Raw genomic sequence first — 23,863 nt, 5'->3', positions numbered from 1 at the left:
CCTTGCTATTCATCTAGGCTGGTATGTGAAAGGGCTCTCCTGATGGAAACGCAAATGCCTCCAGACACCGCGTGGTGTGGGTGGGTGGTAAGACTGTAGACGTCAGGACGCTTGTCTTTGCAACCAGGTTTCACCCCTGTATGTTCATGATGCGGGCAGGCAAAACGACTCAGCAGCTGTGTGTGGTCAGAGGGTCTCTGGTTTGCAGTCCCTGTGAATGTAAACCTCTATAAATTCTTCATCCTAGAAAGTCTTTGGGGTAAAGTTCAGCCCTTGATAGGTGGGTGTTTACAAGCTTATTGGGGTGACATTGCAGGTTAACAGTATCAGTGCCCCCTTTCCTCACTCTAAGCTTGAAAAAGCAATTACAAATATGTAGGTAGGTTTCCAGTTTAGTAATACTCTGGTTATATATATTTCTCTTTATAGCACATTAAATTGTACATTCACAATAAAACTGCATAAGACAATGAACATATGTACTGCGATGGTTGCTTGGCAAACAGTAAAGATTCGACGGATGGGTAAGTTGTCTCTGTCTTTATTGCTGTGTTCATTTTCACATGACTTTGATGTGTTCTTTTCAAAATTGAAAATACAATGAATAAATTTACATATGTTACAGCTTTCTGTTTTGACTCTTTTGTCCTTGGGCAGTTTTTAAGGAGCTCTAAAAGGTGATTTTTCCTGCTTTCTCAGTAAAGTTTCAGTATGCTGTATTGCAAATCATGATAAAACAAACCCTACTGAGAGGGAGAATTCTATTTGGAGTGCTCGATCGATTGCTGCTGGGATATATTTACTCCTGAATTTCTCTTAGGAGTTGCTGAAGAGCGATTGATACTGTGTGCATATAACCCCAAATTATTCACTCAATAGATATTTTTGAGCACCTACTATTTATATATAATTGTCAGTATAATGGAATCCAATTTATTTTATCACCTGTTTTAGACTAATGCTCTTCAAAATCCCATCAGTGTAAGAACTGTTATACTTGACGGAGCTGAGCTTCTACCTTGCCTTATTCTTGACCAATGCATTTTCTTCTTTCTTTTCTTTTTGTTTCCTGCAGAACAGTGCTGCTGTTCTGTCAGGATCCCCTGCCCTTCCTCCCCGGAAGAGTTAGAAAAACTGCAGTGGTATGTAGCAAATATGCTGACCCTTTTCCTAATAATAATAATACTTAATCGCCATGCTGGCTAAGGAATTTGAAATTTTGACGGTGAAGAAGGGCTTTCAAGTTTAGGGAAAAAGCACAGTTTTCTTTTGTATGAAGTTTCCTTCACTTTAAACCAATGGTTTGCAATCTTGGTTGCACATTAGAGTCACCTGGGGAGCATTGACACTATTCTGACTTCCCACAGCCTCACCAACTGAACGTGTCCTCATACTGAAAAACTTTTCCAGTGTGGTAGATGAGGAATGGTGTCTTAGTGTTATTTGTACTTCTCTTATTAAAACTGTTTGAACATTTTCTTTTCATATATGTGGGGCCATTTTTTGTATTTTTGTGAATTGTGTGTTCATATCTTTTTCCCACTAGATATTTAATCAGTTTTTAAGAGTAATTTATATATTTCTATATTGTGGATATTAGCCCTTTGTCTGTGGTATATGTTGCAAATATTTTCTCTCCAATTTGTCAGTTATCTTTTGACTTTGTTTATGATGTTTTTGTCATGCAAATGAAAATTTTTTTATGTAGTTAAATTTACCAATCTTTTATTTTATTGCTTGTGAATTTGGAGGCATTATTAGAAAGCCTTTCCCTACGCCTGGCTATAGAGGAATTTACCCTTGTGTTTTTATAGTACTTGTATGGTTTCTTTTTTTGTTTGTTTGTTTTTACATTTGATCCACTTGGAATTTATTCTTATGTAGTGGGAGGTATGGGTCTAATTTAATCTTCTTCCAATGTCTATCTAGTGGTCCCAGCACCATTTATTAAAAGTCCACCTTTTGGGGCTTCCCTGGTGGCGCAGTGGTTGGGAGTCTGCCTGCCGATGCAGGGGACACGGGTTCGTGCCCCGGTCCGGGAGGAACCCACATGCCGCGGAGCGGCTGAGCCTGCGCGTCCGCAGCCTGTGCTCTGCAGCGGGAGAGGCCGCGACAGTGAGAGGCCCGCGTACAGCAAAAAAAAAAAACAAAGTCCACATTTTCCTCAGTTACCTGAGATGCCACCTTTGTCATATGCTAAATTTTGGTAGCTATTTGGGTTAAACTCCAAATGTTAGATGTTAACATTGGGGGAACCAGGTGAAGCTGGTTCACGGACCCCACTTTGAGTAGTGGAGTTCTAGACTGTAGAACAGTGGTTCTCAACCCTGGCTGTATGTTGGAATCATCTGGGGAGTTTTAAAAACAGCAATGCTGGGAATTCCCTGGTGGTCCAGTGGTTAGGACTTGGCACTTCCATTGCTGGGGCCTGGGTTCAATCCCTGGTCAGGGAACTAAGATCTCACAAGCCACGCGGCACAGCATGTACATACATGCATACATACATACATGCATACATACGTACATGCGCTGATGCCTGCCTCCCACCCGCAGAGCTAGGGATGTCATTGGTCTGGGGTGCAGCCTAGGTTTCTGGATTTTTTTAAAAATTAGGCTAGAATTAGATGATGGCCCAGTGTCTTTCCAATGCATTGGGTCTTAAGAACCAATTAGAAACACATGGGGCTCTTTTAGAACTGACGCGTCAAGGTCTCCTTCTGGGTGCTGGAAATACTCTATATTTTGATCCGGGTGGTGATGATAGAGGTGTATACATATTACAATTACAATTTTTATAATTCTTCAAGCTCTAAATGTAAGATTAGTACAGTTTACTGTATTAGGCTCTGCCTCGGCAAAGAAGCAGATTAAAATGAATATGGATGCCTGCACCCACCCCGGAGATTCTCGCTCATTTGGTTTGGGTTGGGAGCCCCGGCACTGGTGCTGAAGTGCTCCAAGGTTTCTAACGTATAGGTGGCGTTGCCCGCCACTGCTCTGCTGCTCACCACGTACGTCACCCGGTGGGTTAAGGGCTCTGATTAGCAGAAGTGATGAGAGCAATACAGGGCAACCTCTTCATGGTTGAGCCCAGCGAATGGGAGCCCCATGCTAAGGGGGCTGCTGCAGCCCCCAGATAATATGAAGGAAATTTAATTTACACTTCTCAAAGCACCTTTGCTACAGCTTGGCCAGATGGGTTGCCGCATTATACAATTTAGGGAATGGAGGCTCAGAGAAGTTGGGTGGATTGCCCAGAGGAGTAGTGAGAGCTGGAGCCCCAGCCAAGGCTTCGCGACTCATCATCTTTCTATCTGGCACCCCTTTGTCCATACTGCTTCCCGAACATCAGGCCGTGGGGAGAGGCTTCTCGCTGGGTGCCTGGCCCAGACTGGGTTGAGCCAGCATTTCTTTTTATGGGTATGACTTTCCTTAGGTCTCTCAACCTGATATTCCTCCCTCCTCTAACCCAAGAGAAGCTCCAGGCATACATTCTCACTGGTGTTCTAAGTCATCATCTAAAACTGGATCCACCAGAGTCTTCCCTGGGTGATAATTTGTTGCCTTGTCCCCTGAAGACTGGTGGATTTTATGCCAGATGGTAGATGAGTTCTTCTCAGTCTTCCATGTCATGAAAATACATGGGCCTGGGAACCTCCCCCCCAACTCCAGGACCAACTGAATCAGATACTTAGGAGAAGGCCACAGAAATCTCTCTGTTTTTTAAAAAAGTCCTCTACGTAATTCTCAGGCACAGCCAAGGTTGAGAACCACTGGGCTACAGTAACATTGAGGGTGTAGCTGATGTACAAGCTGGGGACCACCCCTTTGGCCCCAGCTTGATCCATGTTTTCATTCAGCAAGCATTTCTTGTTCACATACTACGTGCTAGTTAGGACCATGGCAGCCTATAGCAGTATAAAATTGATCCAGACAGATTCCTATGCTCATCAGTTTCACAAAAATTTATGTATTGTTAACTCCAATTCGAGATTTTCTTGAAACAAAATTCAATACGTTGAAGAAAAAAAAATGGCAGTGTGATTTACCTTTCCTAGCCAGTATCACCAGTGTGCATGTGAACGACCTAAATTTGAAGTTTCTTGGAAAGGAAAAGCTTATTTGTGACCCAACAAGACCAGTACAAGAATTTGCTGGAATTAAAAATTCCATTCTACAAATTAATAATAGTGATTTCTACATATTTTTTTCTTCTATCAATCAATATGCAGAAGATTGTAATTGACAGAATTATGTACTTTGGTTGCAAAAACTGTAAGAAAAATTTGAAGAACATTTTGTTGTTACTGGTAAATTTAGAACTGCTTTTCAGTTTACGCCATACCACTTTGAAGCCATTGTTAATACTGAGTTGACACAAGAGTTAGTGGATTATGGACAGACATAGTTTTGAAATGGGTGTGCTTTAGCTTCTAAGTCAAATCAGTTGTTCCAAAAATGATGAGCCAGTTTTGTCAGTGTGGATTTGAATATTAAAGGAAAATGGTATTTTGGCATTTGATTCAGTTTTTAGAAAAATTTTAAGTATGTTGGGAACAGTTTGGGCATGTGATTCCATTTTCTTTGAGAGTAAATTTTGTAAAATCAAAAAAAACACCAAAAAAGACAGATTCCTAGTATATGGAAACTACCAGTTGGGTCGCAGGGCGTTTAATAGCTCCCCTCCGCAAGAAGCACCTGGAAATGTTACAAGATCTCCTCAACTGACTGATAGAGTCAGGGAGCAGCAGTGAACAGGTGAAGCAGAACTGGGAATTCATGAAAGAGCATCCCTTCTGGCTAATTCCCCTCCCAGGGAGAAGGTGGTGGCAATGGGCAGGGGCAGGAGGCCAGTAGCAGGTCCACAGAGGATGTGCAGTGACAGGTCCCTGGTGGAGCCATGTCACAGTGGTGGTGTCAGATGGTTGCCAGAAGAAGAGGTTAGCCTCTGTAGCTCATTCGTGTCTCACGTGCATCTCTCTGACTCTTTCCTTTAGTGACGTGCAGGATCCCGTTGTGTGTCTTGCTGGTCATCCACATGGTACACCATTTTCTTCTTCCAGCAATTCCATCCCAGTTGCTCCTCAGGCCACCATTGTGTCCCAGACCTCCGGTGCCTTCTCTTTTACTGAGCTTCTAGCTCATCCATCTGTAATCCAGAGCCCTCACTCTCCAACAGGGGTGATTCCCCTTTCTTCTCCCCAGCCTTCAGCTCCCATAGCTTCCAGCCCTGACATTGATATGCTCCCCCAGTCTGGAACTCTCTCTTCCCCTGTGCCTCCAACTCATCTTTCCCACACCCTGCCACCTGTGAAATCCTTACCTCCCTCTCCCACCACGTCTGCCCCTGTGAATGTCAACACGACCAGCACACCTCCTGACAAGACAGGTAAGTACAGGGAGCAACGCTGCTCCCACGTTTGTTGTAATTCTGGTCACGTGAAACCCAGCTGCCAGCCTGCCAAATCAAAATACCTGTAATGAAACCACGTTAAGCCTTTGCTTTTGTGATGCCTGCTTGATTTTGAGAGCTTTCCTTTGGGCATTCTTAGAACATAGATAGGGCTGAGTTTGATTGTTTGGCCAAGAGAAATAGCTCTGAGGCAAACACAGATCTCATTTTGTCAAGATGAGTTATTTTATAGGTTTCTTTCTCCTACAAAAGGTTGTTGGGTCACTGTTTTCGACATTCTGAAGAGAAAGATTTTGAACTATTAAACACAGTAACTCCATTTAGACAGAAGACAAAAGAAAACATTGATGTTCCTGAAAACCAGTCAGTCACAGAGTGCCAGAGCTGGGGCTGAGCCACAGTAGCCGTGAGGAGGAGAAGAGAATTCAGAAGACCTAGGGGTGGGTCTGCCCAGGCCCTCACAGGCGGTGGGATCCAGAGTAAGCCATTTAGCTCCCCCTAACTTAGCCTGCTCTGCCTCAAGATGGAAATAATCCCACTATCCTCATAGGTTTGGAACCGTGGCGGACATGAGAATGCCATGGAAACTGCATGGGGCTCCCCGGACACAAAGTAGGCTTAGGGTTAAAAAGATAAAGGGAAGAGGGAAGGAAGCAGAGAGAACTCTGGTTACTCTCTGGAGTTTCAAGCCAGTGAGTAAGAAGCAGGCCTTCCTCTAGAATTTGGAGGGTGGGAGGCAAAGCCAACTTCTTGGCGACGTGAGATTGGAGCTCGAGTTGTGGTCCTGCCTCCTCTACCCCGGGCAAGCATCCCCAGGAGATCTGGAGCCAAATGACCGGAGATATTTTTGAATTCCACAAGAGAGGAATGATGAAATATGATACGCCACCTCAACAAAATGTCTATTACGCAGCTGTGCATAAGAACAGCTAGACAGAAACTTGGGGCATTTTTCAAGTCTTGAGTGAAGTGAAAATAACGCGACAGTCAATAGTTTGCACACCATGTTTGTAATAGTAAGTTATAACAGGTGGATAAAGATTAGAAGGGAATATGCAAAATAAGAAATAGGATGTTAGGTGGTGAAATTAAGAGACTTCTTTGTTAGAAGACATACAGGTGGCCAATAGGCACATGAAAAGATGCTCGTCATTGCTAATTATTAGGGAAATGCAAATCAAAACTGTAGTGAGGTATCCCCTCACACCAGTCAGAATGGCCATCATTAAAAAGTCTACAAATAATAAATGCTGGAGAGGGCGTGGAGAAAAGGGAACCCTCCTACACTGTTGGTGGGGATGTAATTGGTGCAGCTGCTATTGAGAACAGTATGGAGGTTCCTCAGAAAACTAAAAATAGAGTTGCCATATGATCCAGCAATCCCACTCTTGGGCATATACCCTGACAAAACTAAAATTTGAAAAGATACATGCACCCCCTGTGTTCATAGCACTATTTACAGTAGCCAAGACATGTTAACAACCTAAATGTCCATCGACAGATGAATGGATAGAGAAGATATATATATATATTTTTTGGCGGTACGCGGGCCTCTCACTGTTGTGGCCTCTCCCGCCGCGGAGCACAGGCCCCGGACGCGCAGGCTCAGTGGCCATGGTCCACAGGCCCAGCCGCTCCGCGGCATGTGGGATCCTCCCAGACCGGGGCACAAACCCGTGTCCCCTGCATTGGCAGGCAGACTCTCAACCACTGCGCCACCAGGGAAGCCCGAAGATATGTTTTTTATATATATGTGTTTTATACATATATATACAATGAAATATTACTCAGCTATTAAAAAGAATGAAATAGGACTTCCATGGTGGTGCAGTGGTTAAGAATCCTCCTGCCAATGCAGGGGACACAGGTTCAATCCCTGGACTGGGAAGATCCCACATGCCGCCAAGCAACTAAGCCCATGCGCCACAACTACTGAGCCAGCGCTCTAGAGCCTGCCTTCTGCAACTACTGAGCCTGTGTGCCACAACTACTGAAGCCCGCGTGCCCTAGAGCCCACACGCCGCAACTACTGAAGCCCACGCACTCTAGGGCCCGCGTGCCACAACTACTGAGCGCACACACCGCAACTAGAGAAAGCCCACACACAGCAACAAAGACCCAACGCAGCCAAAAAATAAATAAAAATTTAAAAAAAAAAGAATGAAGTAATGCCATTTGCAGCGATGTGGATGGACCTAGAGATTATCATACTAAGCGAAGTAAGTCAGAAAGAGAAAGACAAATGCCATATGATATCATTTATATGTGGAATCTAAAATATGACACAAATGAACTTATCTACAAAACAGAAACAGACTCACAAGACATAGAGAACAGACTTGTGGTTGCCAAGGGGGAGAGGGATAGGGGAGGGAAGGATTGGGAGTTTGGGATTAGCAGATGCAAACTAGTATATATAGAATGGATAAACAACGTCATACTGTATATAGTACAGGGAACTATATTCAATATCCTGTGATAAACCATAATGGGAAAGAATATGAAAAAGAATATATATATGTATAAGTGAGTCCCTTTACTGTACAGCAGAAATTAACACAACATTGTAAATCCACTATACTTCAATAAAATTAAGAGACTTCTTTGTTGTTAGACAGGTTTATATCATTGTATCCCAATTAAAAACACTACTAAAAATCAGGCTTACAGCTGGTAGTCCAGCTGTTGATTTCATAATATTCTCCTTTCCACAAAAAGAGCTTTTAGTTACCCACATAAAGTTCTGTATTCATGCTGTAAATTAAATACATGTATATTTATGCTTATACAGATATACACTAAATACACTAATGTGCTTTTACATTTTTTTTTAGTGAGGTTTCTTGAAGTATAATTTACCTACAATAAAATTCATCCAGTTCTATAGATGTTCTATGAGGTTGGATAAATGCCCACAGTCACGTAACCACCATCATGATATATAACGTTTCCGCTATCCCCAAAGTTCCCTCGTGTCCCTTTGTAGTCAACTCGTACCCACTACCCCAAGCCTCTGGGCACCACTGATATGTTTTGTTTCCCTATGCTTTCAGTTTTTCTGGAATGTCACATGAAGAGAATCATACAGTATGTAGCCTTTTGAGTCTGGCTTCTTTCATGTAACATAATACATTGGACTGTTGGAGACCTGTCCATGTTGTTGCATTTATCAGCAGTTCATTCCTTTTTATTACTGAGTAATAGTCCACTGTATGGATGGACCACAGTTTGTTTGCTCATTCTCCAGTTGATGGACATTTGGGTTGTTTCTAGTTTGGGACTATTATGAAAGAGGCTACTATCAACATTTATGAACATGTCTTCTTAAGACAGGTTTTCATCTCCTTGGGGCAAATACCTAGGAGTGGGTTTGCTAGGTCACAGAGTCTATGTGTGTTTCTTCATTAGTGATTTTTCCATTATGTGTTCAGAAAGTGATTTGGCTCTCTGTTATAGAAATTGTTCACACCAGCAGCATCAGTGTTTCTGAGCTGGAGAACCAAGTGTCCCGGATGGAGAAAGTTCTTTCCTTAGGCAGCTTGGAGCCTAACCTCGCAGGACAAATGATAAACCAAGTCAGCAGACTCCTTCATTCCCCGCCCACCTTGCTGGCCCCTTTGGCCCAAAGGTATGACTTAGCAAACTGATGTGGTCATGAGAGGGGACCCTCTAATGATAATGATGCTTCTATATGATTAATTAAAGCCAAGTATTTTTCTCTCACGTACAAGGTTCATGATGACTTGTTAAGTTTCTACTCAATATTCTGCTTAGACTGGGGAAAACAAAGTGGGAGTGCTGAATTTGAACGGCTACTTCTCTTTACAGATTGCTAAAAGTAGTGGATGACATTGGCTTACAGCTGAATTTTTCAACCAAGACCATAAGTCTGACCTCCCCTTCTTTGGCTCTGACTGTGATCAGAGTGAATGCCAGTAATTTTGACACAACTACTTTTGCTGCCCAAGACCCTGCAAATCTTCAGGTACATCCTAATTTATTGTGGAAAAGACCTTTTTTTGTATATGATTATAGTCCTTGTGTACTTCATGATTGAGGCAATTACTGCTATACTCAGGGGTGATATTCAAAATATTTAACATCTAGAACAATGGGGCGCCACAGAATCAAGAAAAAGGACATTGGTCTTGGCTGGAGCAGGATCTCAGAGGCCCTCGTTGTGCCCAGTGTTAACCCTTCAGCAGCTGGCTTGTGGAAGTTTGCGGGGGGGCAGTCAAGTCGGGGAGGTGTCCAGCGGGTTCTAGGCAGTTGGGAGAGAGCAGGGACACTGGCTACTTCGCTTTTTCTTTTTTTTTTCTTTTAACATCTTTATTGGAGTATAATTGCTTTACAGTGGTGTGTTAGTTTCTGCTGTATAACAAAGTGAATCAGCTGTGTGTATACATATATCCCCATATCCCCTCCCTCTTGCGTCTCCCTCCCACCCTCCCTATCCCACCCCTCTAGATGGTCACAAAGCACCGAACTGATCTCCCTGTGCTATGTGGCTGCTTCCCCACTAGCTATCTATTTTACATTTGGTACAAGCTACTTTTCGACCCATTTCAGTAATTTTTTTAATATATAAATTTATTTATTTATTTTTGGCTGCATTGGGTCTTCGTTGCTGCGCGCGGGCTTTCTCTAGTTGCAGCAAGTGGGGGCTACTCTTCGTTGCAGCGCGCGGGCTTCTCATTGCGGTGGCTTCTTTTGTTGCGGAGCACGGGCTTCAGTAGTTGTGGCACGTGGGCTCAGTAGTTGTGGCTCGCGGGCTCTAGAGCGCAGGCTCAGTAGTTGTGGCGCATGGGCTTAGTTGCTCCGTCACATGTGGGATCTTCCTGGACCAGGGCTCGAACCCATGTCCCCTGCATTGGCAGGCGGATTCTTAACCACTGTGCCACCAGGGAAGTCCCCATTTCAATATTTTAACAAGTGTTACGACTACACTGGTGTGAATAGTGGTGCTGTATATCAATCCTGCTTCTAGTGTTTTCTTTTAGAGGGATTGGGGACTGGAAACATGCAAGTAAAACCAAGTCTCGCCTTTAAACTTAATTTGTCTAGTCTTCCCTTTACAAGTTTAGTGCATGTGGTTCTATGATGACTTTGCCCTAACAGGTCACCAAGTTGGTGTGTCTGCTGCTGTGGTCTCCTTGGGCTCTGCAGTTATCCTGAACTTTCTCCCCTCCCACCCTAGCTTTATTGAGATATAATTGACATATAGTACCCTGCACTTTCTGACTGTTTCTGTATATCCTTTATCCTTAAAATGTTTCCTTTCCTGCTCCGAGGGCTCATCTCCCTATTACACATCCTCTAATTTCATAGCAGTCAGAGAAAAAAGAAGAACCAATTGTACATAGAGACACCACAAATAAATGCCCTTACAGGATCCTCCATCTTAATTAGGTGTTGTGTTTTCCATCTCTTCATTATACTAGCCCCAGGCGTCTTTATGATCTTTTACTTGATTTTCAGGTTTCTCTGGAAACTCAGGCTCCTGAGAATAGTATTGGTGTTATTACTCTGCCTTCTTCGCTGATGAGTAATTTACCAGCTAATGATGTGGAGCTGGCTTCCAGGGTGCAGTTCAACTTTTTTGAAACACCTGCCCTGTTTCAGGTAAAGTTGCCCCTAATTGCTTTTGGTTTCGGTTTTGGAGGGGACTGAGGGAGTTTTATTTCTTTTAATCCTCACATATTCTTAAGCCTGCTATAAGTCACATGAATTGCCGAAAAGCTGTAGTTTATTTTTAAACAGGACCTAATGATGCTGCTGAGGATAAATAACAATAACTGACACTCACATAGCATTTATCACCTGCCGTGCAGTATCATAAGCACTTAGAAATGTTAACTCTAATCCTCTCAACAACATCATGAGGGAGGAACTATTGAATTATATCCCAGTTTTACAGATTAGGCTATGGAGGCACAGAGAGGTTAAGTAACTTGCTCAGGAACACACAGCTTAAATGGCTTAATGTTATGTTCCCTTTAAGATTCATGAGGGTCTCGTTGTGTCAATCTGTGAAATTTAACTCAGCATTTAGAGCATTGTATAGTGGAATAAGCTCTGCCTCTCATTATGGTCCTTGGGAAAGTCACTTTACTCCCTGCCCCTGAATTCCTGACCTAGGTAGTAAAATAAACCAGTGTGGACTAAATAGTCCTTAGGGTCCCGTCTAGCTCTAAAATTCTCTGATAACATTTCATTTTCCCTTGCCATCTTGTTGATTCTTTGGTGTGCTAGGACCCTGCCTTGGAGAACCTCTCTCTGATCAGCTATGTCATTTCCTCGAGCGTGGCGAACCTGACAGTCAAGAATTTGACAAGAAACGTGACGGTTACATTAAAGCACATCCACCGGAGCCAGGTGGGCGGGGCCTGTCTGGTCTGTTCATTGACCAGAAACACCTCATGCAAACTATGGCTGTAAGACTTTGCCTGAAAAAAGTAGATTCAGCAGATCCTTAGACCCAGTTAGGGCAGCGTGTAAGACTAGAATCACATAGTCACTCCGTTGGGTTTTAACAGGCCTAATAACTGCCTTCCTAATTTCCAAGAAGGAGCAGTGTAAAAAGCAAGCTCTTCTTGCCAGTTTTCAGTGCTTTATATCTGCGGCTACAGGTCTGATTCTCACCTCCAAAGAGAAAGCATCTTGGTTCAGTTCACATTGAGCATCATCTATGACCTCGCTGCTCAAAGTGTGGTTTGCAGACCTGCAGCATCAGCATCACCTGGGAACTTGCTAGAAATGCAGACTCTCAGGCCCCACCCCAGACCCACTGAATCAGAATGTGCCTTTTAGCAAGGCCTCAAGGTGATTCCTATGCACAATTGTTGAGTTTAAGTGCTGACGTATATGAGACTCACTTGCTTCTAGAGGCCAGTGTAAAGTAAGAACTCTCCTAAAATCAGGAATGAGATTCTGAAATTTTAAAATACCGTTTTCTTTCTAATCGCTTTCCAGTTTTTTCAGTTCTGTAAATTAATTATTTGTAGTTTATCTTTCTGTTACAGGATGACTTAACAGTGAGATGTGTATTTTGGGACTTGGGCAGAAACGGTAGGTTCCAGACATAACTTTTTCAGTCTTGAGTGGGAAGGGGAGGGGGAGCAAGGAGGGAGGAGCAGTGATTGGCGCAGTGGCTTTGCTGACGGGGCAGACACTCTTTCCAATGCCAACAGGTGGCAGAGGAGGCTGGTCATCTGATGGCTGCTCTGTCAAAGACAGGAGGCTAAATGAAACCACCTGTACCTGCAGCCACCTTACAAGCTTCGGCGTCCTACTGGTAATATCCCCACTCTACCTGGCCTTAGATTTGGGTCTGAGGGTTAGCTGGGGATCATACCATGATGTCTAATCTGATGGATAACTTTGATAGATCAGCAGGTTTCATGATATTGTGGCAAAGTTATAGACCAATGAAATGACTCTTCTAATAAGCAAATGTACTTGAAGGAAAATACTTGAACACAGAAGTATTTTTTCGCATTCTATTTTTACATTTAAGTTTTTCTTTTTAAGATAGCTATAAGAGGACTAGGGAATTCAGATTAAAATGGGTAATAAAATAGTTTTAATGCACTTTAAAATTTTATAAAACATTTGACATAAATTATTTTATTTAATCTTCCCAACAATCCAGCAAGATAGGTAGAATAGGGAGTTGTTATTTTCATATTAATGAAGTCAGAATCAAGACTCACTTGTTAGGTAATTGTCTACAGTCATAGAACTAAGAAATATAAGAGCCGGAAGCCAAATTCAAGTCTTTTGACTTCTAGCCTGGTGCTTTTCCAGTGCACCATAATGCAGTGATCAAGTACATGGGCTTTGGAGTCGGCCAGACCTGAATTTGGATCCTGGCTCCTCTACTTTGTAGCTGTGTGACCCTTGGCAAATTACTTATCCTCTCTGGGCCTCAGTTTTATTATCTTTACATGATGATAATAATTGCGCCTATCTTGTAGGTTTGTTGAACGAACTATGGACAGGTACCTGAATACCCAATAAATGTAAATTATGACTGTTATTTATTTTAAAATATTTGGTCTTGAAAGCAATATTTTATTTTCCAGGACTTGTCTCGAACATCCTTGCCACCGGCTCAGATAATGGCCCTGACATTTATCACCTATATTGGTTGTGGGCTTTCATCAATTTTTTTGTCAGTTACTCTTGTAACCTACATAGCCTTTGAGTGAGTATCCACAACTGGAAACTTGGATTATATGACATGGCACCTCAATTGCCAAAGTGTATTAATTAATTAAGCATGCTCCTCGGCCTAGCTTATCCTGTCCACCCATCTAGTGGGGCCACCTATATGTAAAACTTCATGGGACTTTTTGGTTTATATACTTCCTTCCTTCCACTAGTTCGTGCCCTCACTGAAGGCAGGGGTTGTGTCTTAATCATCCTTGTACCCTAAAATGATGCCTGGTACCTGACATTAAGTGAGAAATGAAAGATGGGTGCAGACCCCGAAACCCAAGAGCTTACAATGTGAAGTAGACCATAGCTCCATGTACAGCACAAGAGCTGTGTTTAATATGTTAAGTTTCTAAATAATAGTGAGCAAACACAAAAGATTCAATGCATTAACGGGTGTGGGGATGAAGAAGAATAAAGTGTATCAAGTGTCACTGAAAAATACAGATACTCAGTGGGTGTGGCTTTGTAGGTCAAAGCAAGAATGACATTCCAAATGACAGCATCTCCTTCTTGGCTTATCAGAAGGGTCCCTTTGGTCACTTCTGGGGGGGATTCCAATAAATTCTGTTGGAAAAGAAATATAGGCACTTCTATTGCATTAACTAAATGAAATAATATGTAAGTTCTGGGATTTAGATTTTGGACACTGATCAGGAAATGCACAAATTTACTTTTAGTGCCAAACTTAGGGTCCAGCTGTGACTACAGATCTTCTAGTGGACCTTTGGAAATATGTTTAATGAGACTAAATTACTATAAGGCCAACCATTACTCAGAGTGATCTCACCAGATCTAATTTCACACGCATAAACATGTACATGTCATCAGTTAGCTGTATTTTCCTATGGCTGTTTCATTTAGCTATAGTTTGAACTCTTCTTTCCATGATCTCATTTTAACTACTAACATAAGATAAGAGGAGAATCTGGCTTTTTGAAGATCTGAATAGAGGAGCCTATTGTATGAGAAGCAGCACAATGCTTCTAGAAGTAGTTTGGGAGAAGTGGAGGTGGGTGCTCAGAAGATTCCACTACAAACTATTTGAAAGGATGGGTCAATAGTCGGCATGTATTAAAAGGTTCCACTGAAATATAAACATGAATTTTCCATATGGTTATCACAGATGATTCGGTTTCGATTTTCCCTTTGTTATTGTTGGCTTTAATGCCTCCCCCCCCACACATACACACCCACGCTCAAAGAGAGGAAATTTATACATATAGACATTTACCAAAAAATACAAATAAATTGCTTAGAACACAGATATGTTCACATAAACGTTGGAAGATTGTGATGCTAATTCGTTTTTTGTCCTTTCCTTTTAGAAAGATCCGGAGGGATTACCCTTCCAAAATCCTCATCCAGCTGTGTGCAGCTCTGCTGCTGCTGAACCTGGTGTTCCTCTTGGACTCGTGGATTGCTTTGTATGACATAAGAGGCCTCTGCATCTCAGTGGCTATATTTCTGCATTATTTTCTCTTGGTCTCGTTCACTTGGATGGGCCTGGAAGCATTCCATATGTACCTGGCCCTTGTCAAAGTGTTTAATACTTACATCCGAAAATACATCCTTAAATTCTGCATTGTTGGTTGGGGTACGTATAATTTTTGCTCACACAGTGCCTGGGTTTTCTCTGCTTTTTCTCCAGTGTTTTGATTTTGAATCAGATAGAGACATTGATGAAGCAGGTCATACTTGGCAGGTTTCTAAAACAGCTTTATTCTCCTTTTCATGTTTCACTGCCCAGAGAGCAACCTCGTCAAGTCTCTTTCTAGAACACCTGTATATTTACCCTGGATTGGTTATGACCACAACACTCTGAGGTTAGGGCTATGAATCCTCTTTGTATCTCCAGTAACTAGAACTGGGGCTGGCACAGAAGGTGCTCAATCAATTGAAAATATTAGCTTGGCGATAATGAGGCCAGACTGTCAGTCCCCAAGCTCCCAGCCAGCCTCACTCTGCTCTGTACCTCCCAGATTCACACATGTGCACGACAGTGTGCTCAGCAGGGCAGAGCGAGAGAACGTACAGATAAAACCTAATGTAACTTCATCACCACACCGGCCCGGTATTTCAGATCATGCCACCTGTCAGTGGTGGATCACAAAGTCTTAGACGCCCCCAAGATCTTGAAGGTTTATTCATTCAACTCCCCACCAAATGTAGGAGCCTCCTGGACTTGACTTACCCTTGACTAAAGATAATTTAACCTCTGCTTGAATTTTTCTATTGTAGGGGAGCTCATTACCTCCATTAAGAAACAAAATTCAGCTGAGTACATTTGAAAGATCTTACTGGCTTTATTCAACAATTCATGAAGGGCAGCATCCCATCTAGCAGATAGAAAGGAGCTCTGAGGAGCTGTACCAAGTGAAAGACTTTTTATAGGCAGAAGGAAGCAGGAATAAGGAAGTCATTCTGGGCAATAAAGCGGGTTGGTTATTGCAAGGTTACTTTCCTTCAGGGGTGGCAGGGGTCTATCAGGCAGGTTACCTACCTAGTGCTGATAAGGTGATTTCGGATTGACTGGTTTAAGATTCCATTTCTGGGAGAGCCGAAGACTTAACTCTGTAATGGAGTTAAGTCTCAGTTTGGTGACCTGTGGCTAGCATAAGCGAATCCATTTTGGACCTGTTGTCTCGTTTTTAATACCTTACAAGGCAGCCAATGCCCATCTTCTAAAGCTCCGCAGGTCTGTTTTTCCATTAAGTTCACTTGGCTCTCTGGTGGCACTCCAGCGGTCTTGGTTTTGCTCTCTCAGGAGAAAAAATAAGAAGCTGATACCTCTTCTGCCAAAGAGTCCTTTAGATAATCTACATGTAATGTATATGTATAATGCTCTATTTCTCAATGTATTTTCACACAAGTAACCCCATAAGAGACAAGTCAGTGAAGTTAGCAAGGCAGTTACTGCTAATACCAGGTGAAGAACCTGGCTCAAAGTGATGACGTAATTTACCCTAATTTCCACAGCTCGAGAACAGCCGAGGCTGGCTTTCTAATTTCCTTTTTTTTTTTGCGGTACGCGGGCCTCTCACTGCCATGGCCTCTCCCGTTGCGGAGCACAGGCTCCGGACCCGCAGGCTCAGCGGCCATGGCTCACGGGACCAGCCGCTCCACGGCATGTGGGATCCTCCCGGACTGGGGCACGAACCCGTGTCCCCTGCATTGGCAGGCGGACTCTCAACCACTGCGCCACCAGGGAAGCCCTCTAATTTCTTATGCATATCCCTTCCACTGTATTATAGCCGCCATCCCTCCCAGACTCCCTCCTCTTCTTCAGGCTAAATATTCCTTCAGGGACTTCCCCTGGCGGTCCAGTGGCTAAGACTTCGCCTTCCAATGCAGGGGGTGCAGGTTCAATCCCTGGTTGGGGAGCTAAGATCCCACATGCCTCGGGCCAAAAAAAACAAAAAACAGAAGTGATATTGTGACAAATTCAATAAAGACTTTAAAAATGGTCTACATCAAAAGATATTTTAAAATATATGTATATTAAATAAATATTCCTTCAGATATTCCCTATGCAATAGGATTGCAGACCCTTTTCCTCCCTTGTCATCCTGCTTGTTATTATATCTTTGTGAAGAACAACACCTTTCTAGAAAGTCACTTATTCCCAGAAAAAGAAATCCCTGCCTCTGATCTTGGGCACGGATTCCGTCTTCTTTGTACAATCCTGAATGGTCAGATTCCCTTGTCAAGGAAAAGCTCCACACCCCCAGTATTTTCTTTTTAGGAAGGTGTCTCGCTTAGGAAGTCACCATATGTCAGGGTCTCCGTAAGGTACAAATACAAAAGAATTAAATGAAATATTATGTTAGATGGTACCAGGTAGCCCAGCCTGGCTGTGAGAAGGAATTGTTTTTTATTTACCAGAGCCTTGAGATTGTATGCCAGGCTGGTCTGTGTGCACAGAGTGTGAAGCGTCAGCGTGGGGTGGGGAGTGATGGGGTAGAGGGGTGAGACGGACTCCTTCCCAGCCCAAGGTCACTTTAAGCGGGGAGGAGCCTTTTCATTATGCTTCCTCTTAGCCCAAGCGCCCTGGGAGAGCCAGTGAGAGAGCCAGTGTAGTGGCAATCAGCACCCCCAAATCAATCAGGTCAGGCATCTCAGTCCATCAACGGGTTCCAGATAATCAGTTGAGGACTTTGGGGTTCATAATGAAAGATTTTCCAGAAGTTGCTGGTAACCCTAACAGGTTGATTCTTTGGTGTATATTTTGGAGTCCTTCACTTCGCCTGCCACCTGACCCTTAAAATTACATTCCAGATGGGTGTAAGTTAAGGCTAACACTAGCTACCATAGCAGACAAACCCTGAAATGTCAGGAGCAGGTCATTTCTTACTCATGTGCAGTCCAGTTAGCAGAAGTCTTGTGATTTTTCAGGAGCCAAGCTGCTGGAGACTCTGCCTCAAGACAGGGCTTCCAAGGTCGCTCTGAATTTGGGAGAAAAGAGTAGAGAATCTCACTGGAGGTTTTTATGGGCTAGGCCAAGAGGTGGAGCAAATCACTTCTGTCCATGTTCCATTGGCCAAGACTTAGTCAAGTAGCCACATACACCTAGCTGTAAGAGAGGCTGGGAGATGGCCAGCCACATGCCGGGAGGAAGAGAAACTGGGTTTGGTGAACAGCTCACCAGTCTCTGCTATTTCAGAAGAAAATAGAACGTGATCTCTATTCTTTCTTCTCACCACCTTTGGTTATTAGAACTGTGTGTGACCAATGTTTCCCATCTTCCAGGGGTACCAGCTGTGGTTGTGACCATTGTCCTGATTATATCTCCAGATAACTACGGACTTGGATCCTATGGGAAATTCCCCAACGGGTCACCTGATGACTTGTGAGTACAAAGCCCCCCTCGGAATGTTAAGTGAACTGGAAAGCAGAATTCTCCAAGAAAATGGAGGCTCTAATCAGCATATCAACTGGCTCTCCTCCTAATAAAATCCAGTAACATTTACAGCAGGCTTTGCAGTTATATATGTAATGAGATCAGCTAGTTAGAAAAGCCATGCTACTACGTAAGTATTAAAAAAATGAATTAGGAGGAAGTATTTCAAAAATACTTTTATAAGCCTCTGATAAAAATAAAATACCAGCTACACTATGTTAGTAAAGACTCATGGAATAGAGTTACTAGGATCTAAAGGGGATAAAATCTTTCAATGTCTTCAAAGAATATTTTTTAAATACTTTCAATCACCAAGTGTCCTAAAATAAACCCTCTTGGAGTTTTTCCCCTAGAGCTATAAATGGCTGTGGAGATCAGAGGTTTTATCTTTTTTTTCTCTTGTAATTGTAGGAAAATGTTTCAGTAAAACAATATAGATTCATTGTTATCATTTTCAACCATATTTCAGCAAAAAAACCCATAATATGTTTTCCCTGTTTTTTCCCCCCCAGTTGCTGGATCAACAGCAATGCTGTATTCTATATTACGGTTGTGGGATATTTCTGTGTGATATTTTTGCTGAACGTCAGCATGTTCATTGTGGTCCTGGTTCAACTTTTTCGAATTAAAAAGAAGAAGCAACTGGGAGCCCAGCGAAAAACCAGTATTCAAGATCTCAGGAGTGTCGCTGGCCTTACGTTTTTACTAGGAATTACTTGGGGCTTTGCCTTCTTTGCCTGGGGACCAGTTAATGTCACCTTCATGTATCTCTTTGCCATCTTTAACACGTTACAAGGTAAGCTCTACAGCACTAAATACACACTGAATGACCCAGTCGAACTGAAAAATATTGCTACTAAAAGTTAGAGTATCTGCAAAGTGGCTTACTTAGTAGCTTAAGATATAATCATGGAAAAACAGATTTAACTTTGAGAAAGGGTGCTCTGAGAGCCTTGGAAGAAAGGCTAAATTCGTTAAATTCAAGAAGTGGTCCTTTTTTCCTCCTTATCCATCACTACCTCCTGGGAGGGAACAAACATATCAAGGGGAACCTACCAGGGAACTGTTTCTGGGAGAGTCACTCACTCTTCCTTCACCTGGTTCCTTACCTTTTTTTCCTGTAACTTTTTTATTGAAGTAGAACATGCATACAGAAAAGTGCACATACCCATAAGTGTCCCCGTGAGGTCTCACCACTCTGACCTCCTAGGTCTGTGTTTGATTTGAAGACAATGATAAATGTGAAGTCAATGGCAGCAGCCTGGCCCAGTGCTTAATCCCACGCAGTTGCTCTGCCCTGACATGCAGCGGGAAGGGCAGGCTCTGTGTGTGACCCTTGACCTCGGAGCTTCCCCTTAGTTAATGAAGCCCAGCCGCAGCCATTTGGGAGCCCTCTTCCATTGTATTCTTTTTTTTTTTTCCCTTTGGTCTCATTGTATTCTTTAGGAAAGCAAATTACTCATTCTTCTAGATCAGCATTATAAAAGAGTTGTCAGCTGTGATTAATTTTTTTTCTTTTTTTGGTTGGTTGTGTCTTCGTTGCTGCACACGGGCTTTCTCTAGTTGGGGCGAGCGGGGGCTACTCTTCGCTGTGGTGCCCGGGCTTGTCTTGTTGCGGAGCACGGGCTCTAGAGTGCAGGCTCAGTAGTTGTGGCGCACGGGCTTAGTTGCTCTGCAGCATGTGGGATCTTCCCAGACCAGGGATCGAACCCATGTCCCCTGCATTGGCAGGCAGATTCTTAACCACTGTGCCACCAGGGAAGTCCCAGCTGTGATTAATTTTTCACGGACGCACTTTGGCATTAAAAGCGGAGCAGGCTAATAAGTTTACGTTACAATAACAATCATTTGTGTCCCTTGGTTTCCTTTTACTCCAAATCCTCTGTGTTGATGCCTTTAATTGCATTCTCATCCACTCGTTTTCATCTTTTGCTGGTGGCTTTTAGCTCCCAGAGCATTCTCCTGTAGTTCTTTCAGGCAATGTAGTTCATTAACCTGAGATTGAATTCAAATGCCTAATTTGGCTACCGGTTCTTATTTTATTCGGAGGAAGCCAGTTAACGTGCTTGCTGGGTACATACAGTTGTTCATTTTTACCTACAATGTACAGTTCCTGAACTGGTATATCCAGGTGTTGGACAACTTATAAAAGTTTTATTTGCCAACAATGGCATGCTAAAAGTAAGAGACACTTATTTTAAAGAGAAAAAATATATGCCCGAATCACACTAATCGTAAACATGAAAGCAAGGTACCTCCCCTCGCATATTTACCTTGGAAACTGAACCTGCCTCTTTTTCATTTCCCTAGAATGACTTCTCATTAGAATATGAGTGGACAGAAAGAATGTATTGTTTCATTTATAAAAGGGAACTAAAGCCTAATTCACAGGGCTTTGGGGTTGATAAAAGGAGAGATGTATACAGGTTCTGATTTGGGCCTTGGGTACCCCCATTTTGATGTCTCCCCTAATGCAACCAAGTGTAGCTGCCCAGGGTGGCAGGTGGACAAAGGTGTGCAGTACTCGAGATATCAGTCTTCAGGCTGGGCACGTGTACCCTACTAGAGGCAAACCTGATATTTTAACATGAAGGTTTTAAAGTAGATAGATTGGGGGCTGGGGAGAGGGAGAACTCAATTCGCCCATTCATTCTGCTAATATTTGTTCGCGATCAAAGCCTTGGGGAGTGGTAGCGAGGGGGCTGTGTGGGGAGCCCTGCGCCTGCATGCAGTGGGGGGTGGAGGCAGAGCCTGAGGGCCTCTTGCCGTCTGTAGTGTTGTGGCCAGGACACCACTGGAGAATTTCCTTGAGCCTGTCACAGGGAGGCTGGAAGGTAGACAAGGCTATGGCTGCAGTGCCCCAGGCTTCGCAGGAAGGCCCAGGGAAGGGATATGGCTGTGGACTGGAGAGAAGGAGGGAGGGGTGTGAGACAAAGGAGGAGATGGCATTTGACAGAACTTGGAAATCGATTACGCATGTGGAGGGACGGGGAGGTAGGAGCTGTGGACTGAAAGTAAAAAAGCACAGGGACTTCCCTGGTGGCCCGGTGGTTAAGACTCTGCACTCCCGTTGCAGGGGCCCTGGGTTCAATACCTGGTCAGGGAACTAGATCCCACCTGCCGCAACTAAGCCCTGGTACAGCCAAATAAATAAATATTAAAAAAAAAAAAAAAAGCACAATGTGAGAGCTGTGAGTTTCAATTTTCTTTGGGGGAATAGAGTCCGGGAGAGAGCCGCTCAGAAAGCTCTGAAGAACTGCTTCGAAGAGGTAAGGGGGGAGATCAGCATATGTGTGAGTTTGGAGAAGGGGTATGTACAGTCAAGCACACATCTCGGCAGAAGGTTACTGCTTGTCACAAGGCACAGATATCTTAGTTAATGCTTTTAGTGCTTTTCTAAGTGTGGGAAGATGCAAGAAACTGGGTTCATAAAATTTTCTCCTGAAAATACCTAACCATCCGAAGGCCTTTTCTACCAGTTTTCCCCGAGCACAGAGCGCCTCATGCCTGATCTCCATCCTGAAACCCTTTTAGGGTGTGTTGAATGTCAGTGACTGCAGTGGCTTATGACTCGATCCTTGTAGAGCTGGATGGCCAGCAACATTCTTTAGTTGGCAGAGCCTAGGTCTGAGCTGGCATCCTGGGTAGATGGCTCGTAATTCCAAAGATAGGGAAGGCCAATGACAGGATGTGAGAGGTGAGACAGTGAGTTTAATTTTGGACATATGGAGTGATATTCTTTTTACAAGTATTTTTTTAATCTTACAAAGAGAGTCCTCCCAGGGTGCCTTTCGAGAGCAAACTTTCCCAGGACTTCGGGCTTTATTTTCAATCTGCAAAATTTCATTTTGCCTATGGCTGCCAAAGGTTTTATCTTTTGTGCAGAGTAAGCTCATGACATTCAAGTCTTAGTTTGGAATTCATTGTGTTATGTTTTTCCCCCCCTCCCCATAGGATTTTTCATATTCATCTTTTACTGTGTAGCAAAAGAGAACGTCAGAAAGCAGTGGAGACGGTATCTGTGTTGTGGAAAGTTACGACTGGCTGAAAATTCTGGTACATATTTACCTTACTTTTTCTCCTTCCCTTAAAGCTTGAGGAAAAGACTGTATAAGCTAAGATCCAAAGCAATTAATGCCAAAGGAATATCGGGTCTGGAAATCAATGAATGGAGCCTGCTCGACACAAAATATCCATTGTGAACATTAGGGGAAAAAACCTAGTGAATTAAAAACTAATTACTCACATCTGGGAACTTAGTGAGCAATAGAATTAGTGGGCTGGCTGCTTCCTGAATGAAGCAACAGTGAAATTTTTAGAATTCATTTCCTTTCGAGTGCGTGCTTTCCATTTGTCCAAAGAAATTTTTAATATTTACCTCCCTAACTTTTTAAGTCTTGACTCAACCTTTTTTCCACAGGTCCTGGTTGTCGGTGACTTCTTTTATTTGTTATTGGGCCAGACTTTATATATAAGCCTTAGCATACATTTGGTTATTTTGAAGTTATTTTCAGCTATGCCCTCCTGGGTTATAGAGCAAATAGCTCATTTTTAAGAAAATAAGAAAAACGAGGTACTCTTTGAAAATCTAAATTCCTTTTGCATAAATATTACCCATGAATACAGACTTTGCAGTATTGCAAAGATCTGGTTGCACAAGATTGGAAAATGGCAGTACCTAGAGTTCCATCATTTGCCTGGATTGAAGAGCCATTAGTCATCACAGCAGGTCGATTTGTGTTCTTGTGAAGACAGTCCTTGGCTCTGAAATATTACCTAATTCAGAGGATATTTATAGACACAATCAAATTAGCTTGGCCTTTAGTTCCCAGAGAACATAGGTTACTTTTAACCAGGCAGTCATTTAAAGGACGAATGTATACAGTCTTAAATGAAAATACATTTTATCACACCAACCTGTGAAATGTGGGATTCTCTGTAAGATCTGGAAGCGAGAGATCAGTTGCTTAGAATGAGTTATGCTGTGACCTGTCTCCTGCATCTGAGTTTCAACATTCTGCCCTGTTTTTCTGTAATGCTTACCCTACTGTAGACTGGAGTAAAACTGCTACTAATGGTTTAAAGAAGCAGACTGTAAACCAAGGAGTCTCGAGCTCTTCAAATTCCTTACAGTCAAACAGTAACTCCACCCAGTCCACCACGCTGCTAGTGAATAATGATTGCTCAGGACTCACGAGCGGAAACGGTACGTTATGTCTCAATATAGTATTTCTCAAGCTAGTGCTTGTTGTATTAAAGCACTTTTATCCTTTAATGGCATTTTTGCTAAGCAAAGTGTATAATTACATGTATGACTAGTGGATCAAAATGTG

The 23,863-nt window shown here is 42.9% G+C and overlaps 1 protein-coding gene across 23 annotated transcripts in view; it reads left to right on the top strand.

Moving 5' to 3' along the window:
• Nucleotides 1–23,863, top strand: part of ADGRG2 (adhesion G protein-coupled receptor G2) — a 185,430-nt gene that overhangs the window by 156,594 nt on the left and 4,973 nt on the right. For 22 of the 23 annotated variants that reach the window (XM_049704707.1, XM_049704709.1, XM_049704706.1 and 19 more), the window contains 15 exons: nt 430–524; nt 1,076–1,142; nt 4,998–5,389; nt 8,870–9,041; nt 9,242–9,398; nt 10,892–11,035; nt 11,666–11,788; nt 12,436–12,481; nt 12,604–12,707; nt 13,498–13,619; nt 14,959–15,227; nt 18,380–18,479; nt 19,043–19,326; nt 22,485–22,586; nt 23,584–23,736. In XM_049704707.1, the coding sequence (XP_049560664.1) occupies nt 430–524; nt 1,076–1,142; nt 4,998–5,389; nt 8,870–9,041; nt 9,242–9,398; nt 10,892–11,035; nt 11,666–11,788; nt 12,436–12,481; nt 12,604–12,707; nt 13,498–13,619; nt 14,959–15,227; nt 18,380–18,479; nt 19,043–19,326; nt 22,485–22,586; nt 23,584–23,736 (2,330 nt within the window). The remainder of the gene's footprint in view (nt 1–429; nt 525–1,075; nt 1,143–4,997; nt 5,390–8,869; nt 9,042–9,241; nt 9,399–10,891; nt 11,036–11,665; nt 11,789–12,435; nt 12,482–12,603; nt 12,708–13,497; nt 13,620–14,958; nt 15,228–18,379; nt 18,480–19,042; nt 19,327–22,484; nt 22,587–23,583; nt 23,737–23,863) is intronic. The other variant, XM_049704725.1, reaches the window with a different exon arrangement.

Source organism: Orcinus orca, chromosome X (genome assembly GCF_937001465.1).
Source record: "Orcinus orca chromosome X, mOrcOrc1.1, whole genome shotgun sequence".
Taxonomy (NCBI): domain Eukaryota; kingdom Metazoa; phylum Chordata; class Mammalia; order Artiodactyla; family Delphinidae; genus Orcinus; species Orcinus orca.
This window is presented reverse-complemented; position numbering and strand designations above follow the sequence as displayed.